Here is a 14,337-nt window from a genome sequence, read left to right as displayed (position 1 = left end):
AATTTTAAACAATCAAAAATACACATTATATAGCCCTTGTTATTTAATTGTTATAATTAATATTTCTTTTCAAAATACCAGCTGAAACTTTTCTGGTATTTCAATACCACATCTTGTCAAGTAAGCGTACTATAACCGGCAAGCACTCTTTCAAATGATACAGAAAATATTTGGAGACATTGGCTTTTAGAAATTACATGCTTCGAAGATTTCTGACGTAACAAACTGCATGTCATACATGCAATCATAAAATATTTCTTCACAAAATTTGTTTCAAGTATATTTTAGGTTATTAGTATGAGTAGATGGAACGTATGTATAATCTAAGCTCTACTTACTAACCACATTGATCAGTTGTTTTTACCATATATGTGTACTCCAAAATAATGAGCTCAACTCGGAATCCAAAACAGCATAAGATTTAAGAGAAAATTATCTAAATTAAAAAGCATAAGAACTAAAAATCGTAAAAATGAATATCAAAATACACATTCAACTTATAACTACTTGCTCTTGATATGGTTCGGTAAGGGAAATTACCGCTGTTGATAGTGGACGTTTTGACTAAACCTGGAGTTTGCGAATCCTATAGGTAAGATTATTGTAAGATTTTTGAAGAAAACACAAAATAAATTTATTAAAAAATAACGGTGTTTATGTGTATTTGACTTTGTCATTCATAACGGCATATCATATCTCATGCATTGAACGCTGGTGTATTGTCAACTTGTGCTCATACGGTATACGCTTGTTTTTGTTTTGTTTTTCAAAAATATAAGCTACTTTCACTTTCGTTTTCATGTTGTTTTTCGAAATCAATTAATTCTTTTTCAGTAACGTTTCAGTATTGGGCAGCATGTGAAATGTAAAAGAAAAGGCTATATATATATATATTTTTATCCCGCAATAATCCCGAAATATCTACTTACCCATCGATTTTCTTAAATATTGGAATATTTTGATAAACTTTTGCACACTTATCATTCAACTTAAGAGATGTTTTGAACATTATGATTTTTATAAAATTGTTACCAGCACTCAAATAAACAATGCCTTGATATTCAACCCGAAAACCAGTAAATTGACCTTAAACAGCTGGAATTACTGGGCAGTTGCCTAATTCCGGATCAATTTTGAAGTTTTCTTAAAATATTGTCATAATTACTGAACATAAGTGCATGAAATTTTAATAGAGAAATGTTGGATACTATATCAACCAAAATGGAAAAAGAATAAAAGAAAAAACAATTGATTATAATATATTATTCAGTACGAAATAAGGGCATAAACGATGTCCAAAAACCTGCATTTAGTGCCTAAATATTCGGATTTTTTTCAAAGAACAAAGTAAACATTATTAAGTCAATACAAATATTTAAATGCTACTCAAATGAACATCAAGTATTAAATGTTTAACCTGTATATAAATTTTATACTTCTCTGAAGTATTTGTATGTGTATTTTCGGCGTATCCGAACTACTTATTTGTCCGAATTTGCATAATTTTGAAAGTACGAATCTGCTTCATTTTTGCTTCATTTTCATATCAAATGCTGCACAACACAAAACAATGACATCGTCAATTTATTTACTTTTCATGTAATTGGCATTGTATTTCGTGATTGACGATAAGTCATAAACATCGTATAGTAGGTCTAGTGTTTAAAGATAACCCTGTCGAACCTCAATATAAAAGCTCGCGCTGTGTGAAGTCATCCCCCACGTGACTTAATATTGACATTTAGGAAAGTGAAAGTTTAGAGGTATTTATTTTGGGGTTATACTCGAATAGCTGCACTTTTGTGTTGTTTTTGTTGCTATGGAGGTCTGTTGCGTAGACTGTGATCATTCTATATCGATCACGGTCGCAGAAACGCTTTTTAAACGAATTAGGCAACTGCCCAGTACGGACATTATGGACCAGACAAAACAAACCATTTTTTGGGACATTACAGACAAAAGTCATTCAATTGCACTATTTAGAAAAAAATGCCCCAATTTGTATGTAATATTGTCTTTAACTTCTAAATACTACATAATCAATATATATCTATTTTCATATAAAGTTATAACAGGCAATATAAAGAAATTTATGAAAAATATTAGGGATCTATGTTAAGGAGGTAATGAGATATTGCCCTGTGGAGTTATGAGAGAGGACAAGATTACTTGAACAAAAATTGGGAGTTAGGCCAGAGTTTTTTTATTTTTATTTTTACGGGAGCGCCGTACCTAAATATTGCAAAACCCAAAAAAGAAAAAGATTCAAATTCCTAACTTTATTTTTAGTTTTTCCGTCGCCCGTTTCTTCGATCTCCGATAGAAAATAAAATTTAGTGTAACCTAACGCTAATTTCACAACAACAAAAAATTATTGCGCACAGTTTCCAAGATGGCGGACCCCGGCGATTATTGCTTTTAAAGTTAGCTGAAGTATGTTTCATTGTTTTGTGATATCACATGCATATTATATGGCATGATGAAAAATAAAACTTGAAACTTGCTTAATATCATCATCTAAGCGCTTGTAAGGAATATGGCTGCCTTTTACGAAATTTTAAAGTGGATTTAGTTTGAAGACTGACTGTATGAGTGCTCAGTATGATGACACATGAATATTATCTTCAATATAACTGTGAAAAATCCCTTGAAATTCGAATAGATCAATGGTTCAATATAAATTTTTGTGAAATTCACTCATATTCAAGTATTTATTAACAAATTAAAGACCAAGGAGTGAATAAATTAAAAAAAATAATGTTAATAACATTATAAATCATGGTCCGTAAGTTTCTGAAGATGGTCCGTAATGTCCCTAAATCTGGTCCGTAATGTCCCGAAATCTGGTCCGTAATGTCCATGGTCCGTAATGTCCGTGACCCATTAAAAACACAACAAAAGTGTAGAAGCACATATTAAAATCATGCACATATATATATACAGAATTGATTTAATTATCATCATGTGAAAATGCCAGATTGTTTTGCCTTTATAATACAGACTATTGTTGCATCATTTAATTGATTACCAGTTATTTGCAATTATTTAGGTCCTGAGTGAGAATTGTTAATATTTATATGTTAAATCTGCTTAAGGAAGTCTGGATTTTTTCACTAAACGTTTTTTTTCTATATATATATCCAATATAGCTGCCGCTGTTTCTGCTTCAGCGGGATTGGTCATTTCTCGGCCACCAGCCAAATGTCAGGTCGAAAGTTGGCTTTTTTCTGGCCGTTTCTTGGCTAAATATGGGCCGCTCTGTTTAGACACCGGCCAGAAAAGGACCCGGCGAATTTTCAGCCAGTTTATGGACAAATCCATGGAAATTGCTGGGAGATGGCATTCTTGTTTAGGTTTTCATTGAGACAAGCCACATTTTTATTTTTCAATAATAATTTTAATAACTTTGGATTTTTGGCGAAATGTTTGATAATTTTACAAAGATTTAAAATGAATAACATTTATGCTGTGGCTGTCATTTTATTTTCTACGAACTTGGAACATTTTGGCATTCATTCTTGTTAAGAAATATATAACTTAGATAGAATTTCACTTGAAAATTTTTGGACTTTCTGAAAGTATGGACACTACAAATATATTTGAAGAAGTTGTTATTTTTAAAATGATGCCCTCTAACTGCTTTGGCGCAACACTATTATACAACAGGCAGTATGGAGTACAAAACAAGTGTTCACAACTTCAAAACATGCATTGCATAAAAAAATTCAAAAAAAAAGAAAAAAATATGGAAAACCCATCTTATTTTTATTCTTTTTTCTCGACGCTCATTTTGACATCTTTTTCTTATTTTTATTCCCTCCTCCTGGTGCTTATTTTTGAAAAAATTCCCGTAAAACGAAAAATAAAAAACTCTGGCCTTACCTTGATCAGGAGTTTCCAGAGTAAGTTTATTAAGGATCTGATGGAGAAAAGCTATAGATATAATTTATGTTAAGGAACAAGGTCAATTTGGTAAATAGGGCCATAACTCTCATATGTTTGGTTAATATTGTATGATGAATGATCAAGTTACTAACATAGTTAGAGAGTGGAAAAGGTCAAATAGGTAACATTTTGACATTTTACCTTGGTGCCAATGGCTCAATACTCAAGTTCTGACAAAGTTACCTTGTTGACATGTTCATATTGCTTAAAATTGCAAAGTGGCTTTGTTAGAAGTGTTTGTGTTCCTCAAAAGGGTAAAGTAGCTTTTTTGGTGCAACAAAGTAGCTTTTTTGAACTGTTCTTATTGCTAAATGTACAAAGTACCCTTGTTGGTGCGTGCACCAACAAAGTAGCTTTGTTGAAGTGTTCTTGTTGCTAAAATCACAAAGTACCTTTGCGCGCACCAACAAAGGTACTTGATATTTGATATAGTTGAAAATAAGGCACTAAAGTACCTTTGGCTTTGCACCTTTAGGTTGTGAAATCCTCAACATTGTTGTGAAAAGTTTTGTGAAAGTTAACATCGCTTTTCTAGATTTAATGTCGTTCTCTTATTCCACACAATACAGTGTTTTATGATCGTACACTGAAACAAACAATTATTCTCTATCTATTTGCAAGAAAATGATCTTGACATGAAGTATTTTTGCCTAAAAAATCAATATAAAAATGTCCTATACTCACCATACCTATTTATAGTGTTCATTTTGGAGGATGTTACCCTTAACCGGAAAAAAACAACTTGGCCTTATGAGGATCATCATTAAAAAACACACAATAATTTTGCATCATGAAATTATATGCATAAGTTTAATAGCTAAAGATGCAGTATTATACCGGTAATCAAACTTGAAGATTTCTATACCCCGGTAATTTTTTGCAATGTACTTCCTGTTTCATATCTCTATCAAGCTTTTTATCTGCACCAAAAGTTTTAAGATTAAATCTCTTGAAGAAAAGTTGTTTGTTACAAATAGACGGTTTTAAAGATATCTCTCTCTTCAATGTTGTGTTAATTTAAAACCATATTGATTTAAATACAGGAAGTAATCTTATATATATAATATTGTTTAAAAGAAAGAAAAAAAATCAGCATTTTGAATTCCTTGTGATCAAAAAAATAATGAATATGTACAATTACACATATATTTCATATATATATACTTAAACAATAAAGTATATTTAAACAATAAAGTATATTTACAATTTTAATTTATGTAGCTTAGATAATAAGATAACAGTGGTCGAAATTAGCACAAGCCCGCGTGCCCTACACGGGTAAAATGCATTCCAGGCTTGCTCAAATTCTGGATTTTATATAGCAAGTTCAAAATTTTGATGCCAAGCATTAGAATAAGAATCCGGGCTTGTTTATCCAAAAGACTAATTTCGATGACTGAGATAATGAGGTTAGATCATGTAGTCTTTTTTTCTTACTCCAAATTCACAAATATTTTGGTCTTTGTATGCTAAATTGTTTAAAAAAAATATTTACTTATTTTCAGCTCACAGAAATTTTGCATCATACACATGTATATTTAGTGCTTAAAAATGGCGATGAAAATGAACCAAGTGCAGGATGACATTGTTCGCAGAGTGATTGGACTACTGGCATCACAACCTAACAACGTGATAGGATTGGCAGATTTGCATGCTTACTTCAAATCAGTCATGAAGAAAAAACAACTTGAACTACTTCTAAGAAACTATGCCGATCAGTTTGAGTTGTTTGAAGATGGAGTTTTATTTGTCCGTCTTGTTATCAAAGTTACGTTATGTGAAATGCATTGTTCAAAACAGACTTGTCCCGGAAAAATCCCATCCTGCACAGGCTTACATGTTTGTAAGTTTTTTATTTTATCTGGAAACTGCAAATTCAGTTCTTGTCATTTTGGTCACGACTTAACAACTTCTCACAACATGGAAGTTTTGAGAGAACACTTACTGGATCAGTTACCAATGTCTCTTGTAAAAGATCTCCTGAAACATTCCGACACCCGAAATGCTGCAACCATTCCAAAGATCTGTAAGTTTTACAACGTGGGGGTAGGATGTAGGAATGATGAAGCCGGAAAACCATGCCCACATCTGCATGTATGTAAACACTACCTTACAGGCACTTGTAGGTTCGGAAAACACTGCAGGAGAAGCCATAACATCCTTGAAGGTACAGTAAGGAGTATCTTGGAGAAGCATGGAATTAGTACAAAAAGAACGCCAAAGGAGTTGTTAGCGGAACTCAGAGAAATAATGCAGTCAGATGACGGGAGTGACTGGGGGAGTGTTGAATCTGCTCCTGAACCGATGTTTGCAAGGTTTGTACATTGGTCCACAGTAATAATATCTGTCGTGTGTTTCTGGTCCGGATACAAAAATCTGACCCGAGGGCACCTGCATTGCCAGGTAATGAGGCTTGCTGAGTTACTGGCTACACAGCGTGCCCGAGGGTCAGATTTTTCTATCCGGACCGGACATACATGATTGATAATTTTTCTAACATAACTTAATTTACGTTTAATGAATAATTACTAAGGGTGCGTGCGATAATGTTTACTGATGTCATGACGCGCATGTAATTTTATTCCCTACTTATGTCATGAAGTTCCTTTAATTTAACGTCATTAAGGGGTTAGTTTGTTTTGTTTTGAAGCATTATTTTTGTTAGGTTAATTTTTATGGAAATTGTTTTTAGCTCACCTGTCACATAGTGACAAGGTGAGCTTTTGTGATCACAATTTGTCCGTCGTCCGTCCGTCCGTCTGTAAACTTTTACTTCAAACGACATCTCCTCATAAACGGCTTAGCCAATTTCATCCAAACTTCACAGGAATGTTCCTTGGGTGGTCCCTTTTGAAAATTGTTCAAAGAATTGAATTCCATGCAGAACTCTGGTTGCCATGGCAACAGAAAGGAAAAACTTTAAAAATCTTCTTCTCCAAAACAACAAGGCCTAGAGCCTTAATATTTGGTATATAGCATCATCTAGTGGTCCTCTACGAAAATTGTTAAAACTATCCCCCTGGGGTCAAAAATGGCCCCGCCCAGGGGGTCACTTGTTTTACATAGACTTATATAGGGAAAACTTTAAAAATCTTCTTCTCAAAAACCACAAGGCCTAGAACTTTGAAAATTGGGATGTGTCATCATGTAGTGGTCCTCTACAAAATTTGTTCAAATTATTCTCCTGGGGTCAAAAATGGCCCGCCCCAGGGGTCACTAGTTTTATTACATAGTGTTATATAGTAAATCTTTAAAAATCTTCTCCTCCGAAACTGTAAGGCCCAGGGCTTAGATATTTGGTATACAGCATCATCTAGTGGACCTCTACCAGATTTGTTCAAATTATTGCCACAGGGTCAAAATTGACCCCGCCTAGGGGGTCCTTGTTTTTACGTAGTGTTATATAGTAAATCTTTAAAAATATTCTTCTCCAGAACCGTAAGTCCAGGAGCTTAGATATTTGGTATACAACATCATCTTGTGGACCTCTATCAAAGTTGTTCAAATTATTGCCACAGGGTCAAAATTGGCCCCGCCCTGAAAGTTATTTGTTTTTATATAGTCTTATATAATAAAACTTTAAAAATCCTCTTCTCCAAAATATAAGACCTAGAGCTTTCATATTTGGTATATAGTGTTACCTAGTGGACCTACACCAAATGTATTCAAATTATTGTCCCGGGGTCAAATTGGCCTTGCTCAGGGGTCATTTGTTTTTACATTGTCTTGTCACTTAAATATCTTTTCCTCTGAAAGTAAAGGTCAGAATGACTCCATACTTGATATGTAGCATCCTTACATGGTCCTCTCTCAACTTTGTTCAAATGGTTTTGTTTGGCCCCTTTTAGGGGTCACCAGAGCAAAAAATAGAAAAACCTTTAAACAACTTGATCTTATTAACTGCTTGATGGATCTTCAAGTCTGAAGCATCCTAGCATGGGCCTCTGTCAGGTCTTTTCAAATAATTTTGTTTGGCCCCTTTTAAGGGCCACCAGAGCTAAAATTAGTAAAAAAAACTTGACATTTTCTTCGCATGAACCCCTTGATAGATCTTCAGCAAATTTGGTTTGAAGTGTCCTTGCATGGACCTCTCTTTAATTTGTTCACATAATTTTGTTTGGCCCCTTTTAGCTAAAAATAGAGTAAAAAACGATTATTCTTGTGAACCTCTTGATGGATATTTACCAAATTTGGTATAAAGCACCCTTGCATAGACTTCTCTCAAATGTATTAAAATAATTTTGTTTGGTCTCTTTTATTTTCATATTTGCATATTGATGGAACCATACAGAGATATTGAATGGCGTACTAATTAGTGCAACATCCATTTAACTTAATGAAAAGTGACCAGCCTTATCAAAAATGTGCCATTGATGAAAACCTATTTGATTATTATACATTTCATTTTAATAATCATAAATTCATTCTTACATTAATAGTTGATATTTATTCCTTTCATGCCTAGTTGATCAGATTTGATTTTAAATTATTTCATCAGTGAAATAAAAGGGCCTCTTACACCTGGGCATGTTACCTCCTGGCTGATCAGTGTTGCTTGTGCTTATTTTGTCGTTGTTATATCATTTGCTTTCTGATTAAAGTTAAAATGTAAAGTAAAAGAAGTATTTATTACTTTTGCACATGTTTTAGAATTAAAAGAGTTTTACATACATGTATGAAGGTGCTTGAAAGTTTGACATTTGAAACATGTAGCTCAAATTACTCAGGTGAGCGATCCAGGGTCATCATGACCCTCTTGTTTGAAATATCATAAGTATTCTTACTTATTTGCATATATATAATAAAAGAAATAAAAGGTATTGCATCATAGTGCTTTACTCATCTAGCATGGGAGGTGCCAGATAGAGATTTCCAGCATGGCTGAATTCACCTGAATTCACCGGAAATGCCTCAGTTGTGCTAGAATGCTCCAGCTATGCTAAATAGCAGGCTGGTCTTTTCCAGCATCTTGCTGCCTTTTTACTACACCTGCCTGTGCCCTGTCTACTTCAGAAATAAGGATAAAAATAATAAATATACATAGTTTTGACACTTAAAGCTGCACTCTCACAGATTGAACGTTTTGACAACTTTTTTATTTTTTGTCTTGGAACGAGCCAATTTTTGCGAAATTTCATGTAAACCAGTTATATAAGACTGCTGACAAAATGTTAGACCGCAGATTTTTTTATGTTAAGTTAAAAGAAATGATGTTTTATGCTTTTTCCTTAAACCGTTAGTAACGGTTTAAGCCATAAAACATTAATTTTTGAACAGAAATATGAAAATCTGCGATCTGATTTTTTGTCAGCAATCTTTGATCATTGGTTTGCAGATATTTACGCAAAAATTTGCTCTTTCCAAGACAAAAAATAATAAAGTTTTAAAAGCAGTATATCTGTGAGAGTGCAGCTTTATAAGTAAAGATAACAGCTAAGGTATTCATAACAAACTATTAGTTTTGACACATTATGAATCGAACATTGACCCTTGCAAGTGCCCCATTTAGGCTCATTCAATGCACATCAAAAGTGCCCTTTCTGATCTTGCACCTTTCCCTTTTGAAATACTGGCCGGAGCACTGTTGGTGTTGGGAATCGGACCATATTACTAGATAGAAAATCTGAGATAGGAAAAATGATTGACGATCAATTAAAAATCAATTATTTTCATTCTTATACAAATACTTAAGTCTAAGTGCATTTTGACTTCATTCTTTTTTTTATTATTATTATTAACTTCAAATTAAGTTTGCATTTCTTGAACTAAGAAATGTAAATATAGAAAAAAATGTTGTTTCAAAAAAAATAGATTGATTTGCGAATGTAATGGATCATCAGTACAACTCATTTAGAAGCTTTTCATAATTCTTTGAGAAATTTCTTAGTTCTTGTTTATCAAACAACAGATAATACTTGTCCAGGACCAGTTCATTGTTTACACATACATGAAATACTTTGAACATGAAACTATAAATATACATATTTTAAGTTTACAATAAACAGAATTGCATCCATGTTTCTCTTTCTTGCTAAAATATTTCTCTTTTTCAACAGAGGCAGGCCACCGCCAGGCAAACTGATACGAGCGATGTCAGACATGACTATTCAGGACAGTGGGGGCGTGGCCACTTCTAGGAGACCACCAATGTCTCCTGCATATATTGGCGGAGGTATGAAATTTCTTATAATGTTTTAGCCAGGTTTTAAAAAGGACAGGGTGCTGCAGAAAAGAGACTGGGTGCTGAGGCACATTGTATTGTACTTACAAATAAAAAAAAGTTGTCAAAACGGTCCATCTGTTACAGTGCAGCTTTAAGATATTAACTAAAAACTTGGAACACCATGTCCACATTGCCAACAAGTACATGTGTATTAAAGGCCCATTACTCTGGCTGAATCATATACCGGTATGCATCTTGGTGAAATGAGAAAGTGTACAAAATGAATTTGCGAACATTTTTGAATTGTGAAAGTAGACCTTTGCAGGCGCGTAGGAAGGACATTGACATTGGGGCCACATTATTATAATCAACTACAGTTTTTGAAACATCCAAAAACGATACAAATAGTTACTGTCTTATTGCCTCTTCTTCCACTTACCCGTCTTTAATAATCTGCCGCCTGTTTTCACGCCATTCACAAGCCAATTAGCTAGATGGTCACAGGTTTAATCATGACATGGTGACCTGTTTATTCCCCATTGCCGTTACTAGCCAGAATATTGGGGCCGCGGGCGCGGCCCCTGCGGCCCCAGCTCCTACCCGCCTGCCTTTGATCATTATTCATAGATATGGGGCCATATTCACTTTAACTTCAGATTTAAAGGTGCACTCTCAAAGATTGTCAGTTTTGACATTTGTTAAAAAGTTGTTTCAGAATCATTTTATTTTGCCATCAATGCTTTTAATTTGGTAATATAAGATAACTCACAAAAGGGCAGCTCTCAATTGTTTGGAAAACTGCCAAAAATTCCATTCTTTTTAAAACTGCACTCACACAGATCGAACTTTATGACAACTTTTTATATTTTTTGTCTTGGAAAGAGCCAATTTTTGCGAAAATCAATTGAAACTAGTCAAATAAGACTGCTGACAAAAAATAGATTGCAAATATTAATATTTAAGTTCAAAAATTGATGTTTTATGCATTTTCCTTAAACCATTAGTAACAGTTTAAGGCATAAAACATTAATTTTCGAACGGAAATATGAAAAATTTGCTCTTTCCAAGACAAAAAAAAAATAAGTTGTAAAAATGGTATATCTGTGAGAGTGCAGCTTTAAAGCCTTAAAGTAATGCTTTTAGCCATAAACATCAAAATTCAGATGTAAATATACACAAAACTGAGATATGATCTGTTGTCAGCTGTCTTATCTTACTGGATTCCTCATACATGTATTTACACAAATAATGGCTCATTTCAAGACAAAAAATTAAAAAGTCAAATCAGCTACACTGTGAGAGTGCAGCTTTAAGTTATTTTTTTAGAGAAGAAACTGAGTGTTTTGATTGGACCGACTGAAATGTAAATTTTCCAATAGACTGAATGCAGTGGTAGGTTTTTATACCTCAGTGGTCTCAAGTCCGAGTTGAGACTCGGACTCAAAAAAGCACCTATATAGATATTAAATTACAAGGAATCATCTTTACTCCATTTGTTTTACAAAAAATGATATAAATAATTGTTCGGTTTCAAAAAGTAATAAATTCAGAAGATTTCATCATCGAAACTCAACCAGAAGGAAAGTTATAAGGAAACGGAAGATTTGCAGATTTAACTCTTCAGTCTGAATTCAGACTTGAGACTGTTTTTGATCATAGACCCTGTTCTGTAACTTCTGACTTAGTATATCCATGCAGAAGAAGGAGTGTATGTTCCATGTTCTTATATTTTAGCCGCAGCTGTCACGCCTGGGAGACGAACCCCAAGGTCTGCGACTCCAAAGACACCAACCAGAACCATACGATCTCCGAGTCCAGGGATGCCTTTAAATTTCCGTAGGGGTAGCCCGAGTCCTGTTGGCAGGTACATTGTATGCATAAGGAGTTTTGTGTATCTAATACGAGTTTTCATAGGATATCATTCTACACCTTAATTTTTGTTCAGCACTTGTCCTTTCGAGCAAGTAATTGAAGAAAACCACTTGCCCAAAAACAGTTTTACTTGCCCAAAATCATTAAAAAAATAAATAAACAAATAAAAAAAAAAACCAACGAGAGAAGTAGTTAATTAATAAGCGCCCAAGTGTGGGGCACACGCTTAGACGCTTATATGAATACTACAAATGCTGAGCACACAGAATGCTGTTACACCAATTCATGCCTAAATAAGTGAAAGCCAATATCTAGAACGTTCATTTAGGATATGTGGATTGTTCCTGAAGAAATTATGAAAACTGAGGGATTTAAATTTCGGAAAAAATGCACTTGCCCGTTTGGGCAACCACCTGGGAATTTTGACTTATCCGAAACAGTATTTACTTGTCCCGGGCTTCGGGCAGTCCAGTTACGACAAAGACTGGGATATAATCTTAACAGGTAATAGGGACTATACACCAGATTGGCACCAAAAAAGTTTTTTTCTCTAACAAATCTCAGGACAATTATTTGTTTAAATGTTTTACTCTTTGACATCATAATTGTAAAAAAAAAAATGTAAAAAAAAATCGAGTCGGAGACCCTGTTCGAACTGGTGTTGCCAAAATTGCTGTCCAGTGTTGTATCCACTGTGCTACTGAGGCTCACTCTAAATGGTCGGAATATTTAAGCTATATACCTAACTTGGTAATATCACGTGATAACATCGACCAGCCAATCACGAATAAGGAATGAATTCTACAAGGTAGACATACCTTAGTAGTAATCTTTTTTAATGGAAGAATACGAAAAAAACTGCGAAAATAAATTAATTGTATACTATGTATTACTTCAGTTAGTAAGTTTCAATTTATTGTACACATCAATACCAAGTTTATGTCATTTTTCGACAATTTCTTTTTTTTTCGCTATTTCATCATACAGAGTACAGCCCCTTTAAAGGATATGATTGTTCTAACCAAATTTAGAATTCATATTTGGACATATTTAGAGATAAATTCCTTTTTTTGTCGCTGACACAACATTGCATTCAGAAAATGTCATAACAACAAACATGTGAAAATTTGAGACTCAGAGATCTTATTTATGTAAATGGAATTGTTGTTTTTTGTCTTCAGAATGAGGCAGCCGAAATCAGATAAGGTGTCAGAATCTGCAGCAGACAACATTCTTAACAAGAAGATATGTATTTACCACTTGAAGGTAAGAGTGTTTTATTAGCACATCTGTTTTTGAAAGAAAATAAGTCGTGAAATCATCATTACTTTTCAAATAATTTATTGTAGTATTGGCATATTGTTGGTGTCTCTGTTACTGTTGTTCAAAAACTGTGACCTTAGGCCATAATTCTAAAAATATAAGATACTAATAAAAAAGCTTCAACCTATATTGTGCCCCTTTGGATAAAACAAATGCACTGAGATTTTCTATGAAAACTGCCTTTGAGGGACCCTAAAAAATAGCAACATATGCTTCAGGTAACCTGACCCTACCTGCGATAGGCACGGACCCTACCATTTTTACAATTAGTTGTTAAAAATAAAAATATCGATATTATTTTTTTTATGAGCTCGACTATTCGAAGAATAAGGAGAGCTATCCTAGTCACCCGAGCGTCGGCGTTGGCATAACCACTTATGTTAAAGTTTTTGTAAGAGTTTTTGTACCACCTCAAATATTTTCAAAGTCCATTGACATATGGCTTTGAAACTTTGCACACATGTTCACCATCATGTCCCCGACCTTTACACAGGAGGAGATAATTCTATCAAGCATTTTGACAAAATAATGCCCCTTTTTCTACTTAGAATTTATGTTAAAGTTTGCGTACCACCCCAAAGTCCATTGACATCTGGCTTTGAAACTCTGCACACTTGTTTACCATCATGCCCCCAACCTGTACACAGGAGGAGGTAACTCTATCAAGCATTTTGACAAAATTATACCCCTTTTACGACTTAGAATTTACTTTAAAGTTTGTGTACCACAAATATTTATACCCCCCAAAACAAAGTTTGGGGGGGGGGTATACTGGAATCGGGTTGTCCGTCTGTCCGTCTGTCCGTCCGTTTTTTTTTTGTCCGGGATTCATCTTTGTCGTTATTGAACAAATCTTTTTCAAACTTTCAAATATTAATGACCATGATGTAAACCTGTGCCTCAGTGGATTTGGTCAGAGTCGCATGATCCTGAGTGGAGTTGTGGCCCCTTAATGAGTTAAATTGGGCAAAATTAGCTTTGTCCAGGATTCTTCTTTGAAGCTATTGAGCAAATCTTTTTCAAACTTTCAAATA

The 14,337-nt window shown here is 34.0% G+C and overlaps 1 protein-coding gene across 5 annotated transcripts in view; it reads left to right on the top strand.

Moving 5' to 3' along the window:
• Positions 1–570: 570 nt before the first annotated feature.
• The window catches only part of LOC128202690 (protein mono-ADP-ribosyltransferase PARP12-like), a 32,693-nt gene continuing 18,926 nt past the window's right edge, over positions 571–14,337 (top strand). Inside the window, exons 1-6 of one of the 5 annotated variants that reach the window (XM_052903747.1) lie at positions 4,037–4,991; positions 5,451–5,788; positions 6,062–6,260; positions 10,002–10,117; positions 11,843–11,972; positions 13,162–13,246. In XM_052903747.1, coding sequence (XP_052759707.1) covers positions 5,497–5,788; positions 6,062–6,260; positions 10,002–10,117; positions 11,843–11,972; positions 13,162–13,246 — 822 coding nt within the window. In that variant the 5' untranslated portion in view covers positions 4,037–4,991; positions 5,451–5,496. The other 4 variants (XM_052903746.1, XM_052903745.1, XM_052903748.1 and 1 more) reach the window with 4 other exon arrangements.

Source organism: Mya arenaria, chromosome 9 (assembly GCF_026914265.1).
Source record: "Mya arenaria isolate MELC-2E11 chromosome 9, ASM2691426v1".
Lineage (NCBI taxonomy): Eukaryota > Metazoa > Mollusca > Bivalvia > Myida > Myidae > Mya > Mya arenaria.
Note: the sequence above shows the minus strand (reverse complement) of the source record. Positions and strands in the feature narration are given on the sequence as shown.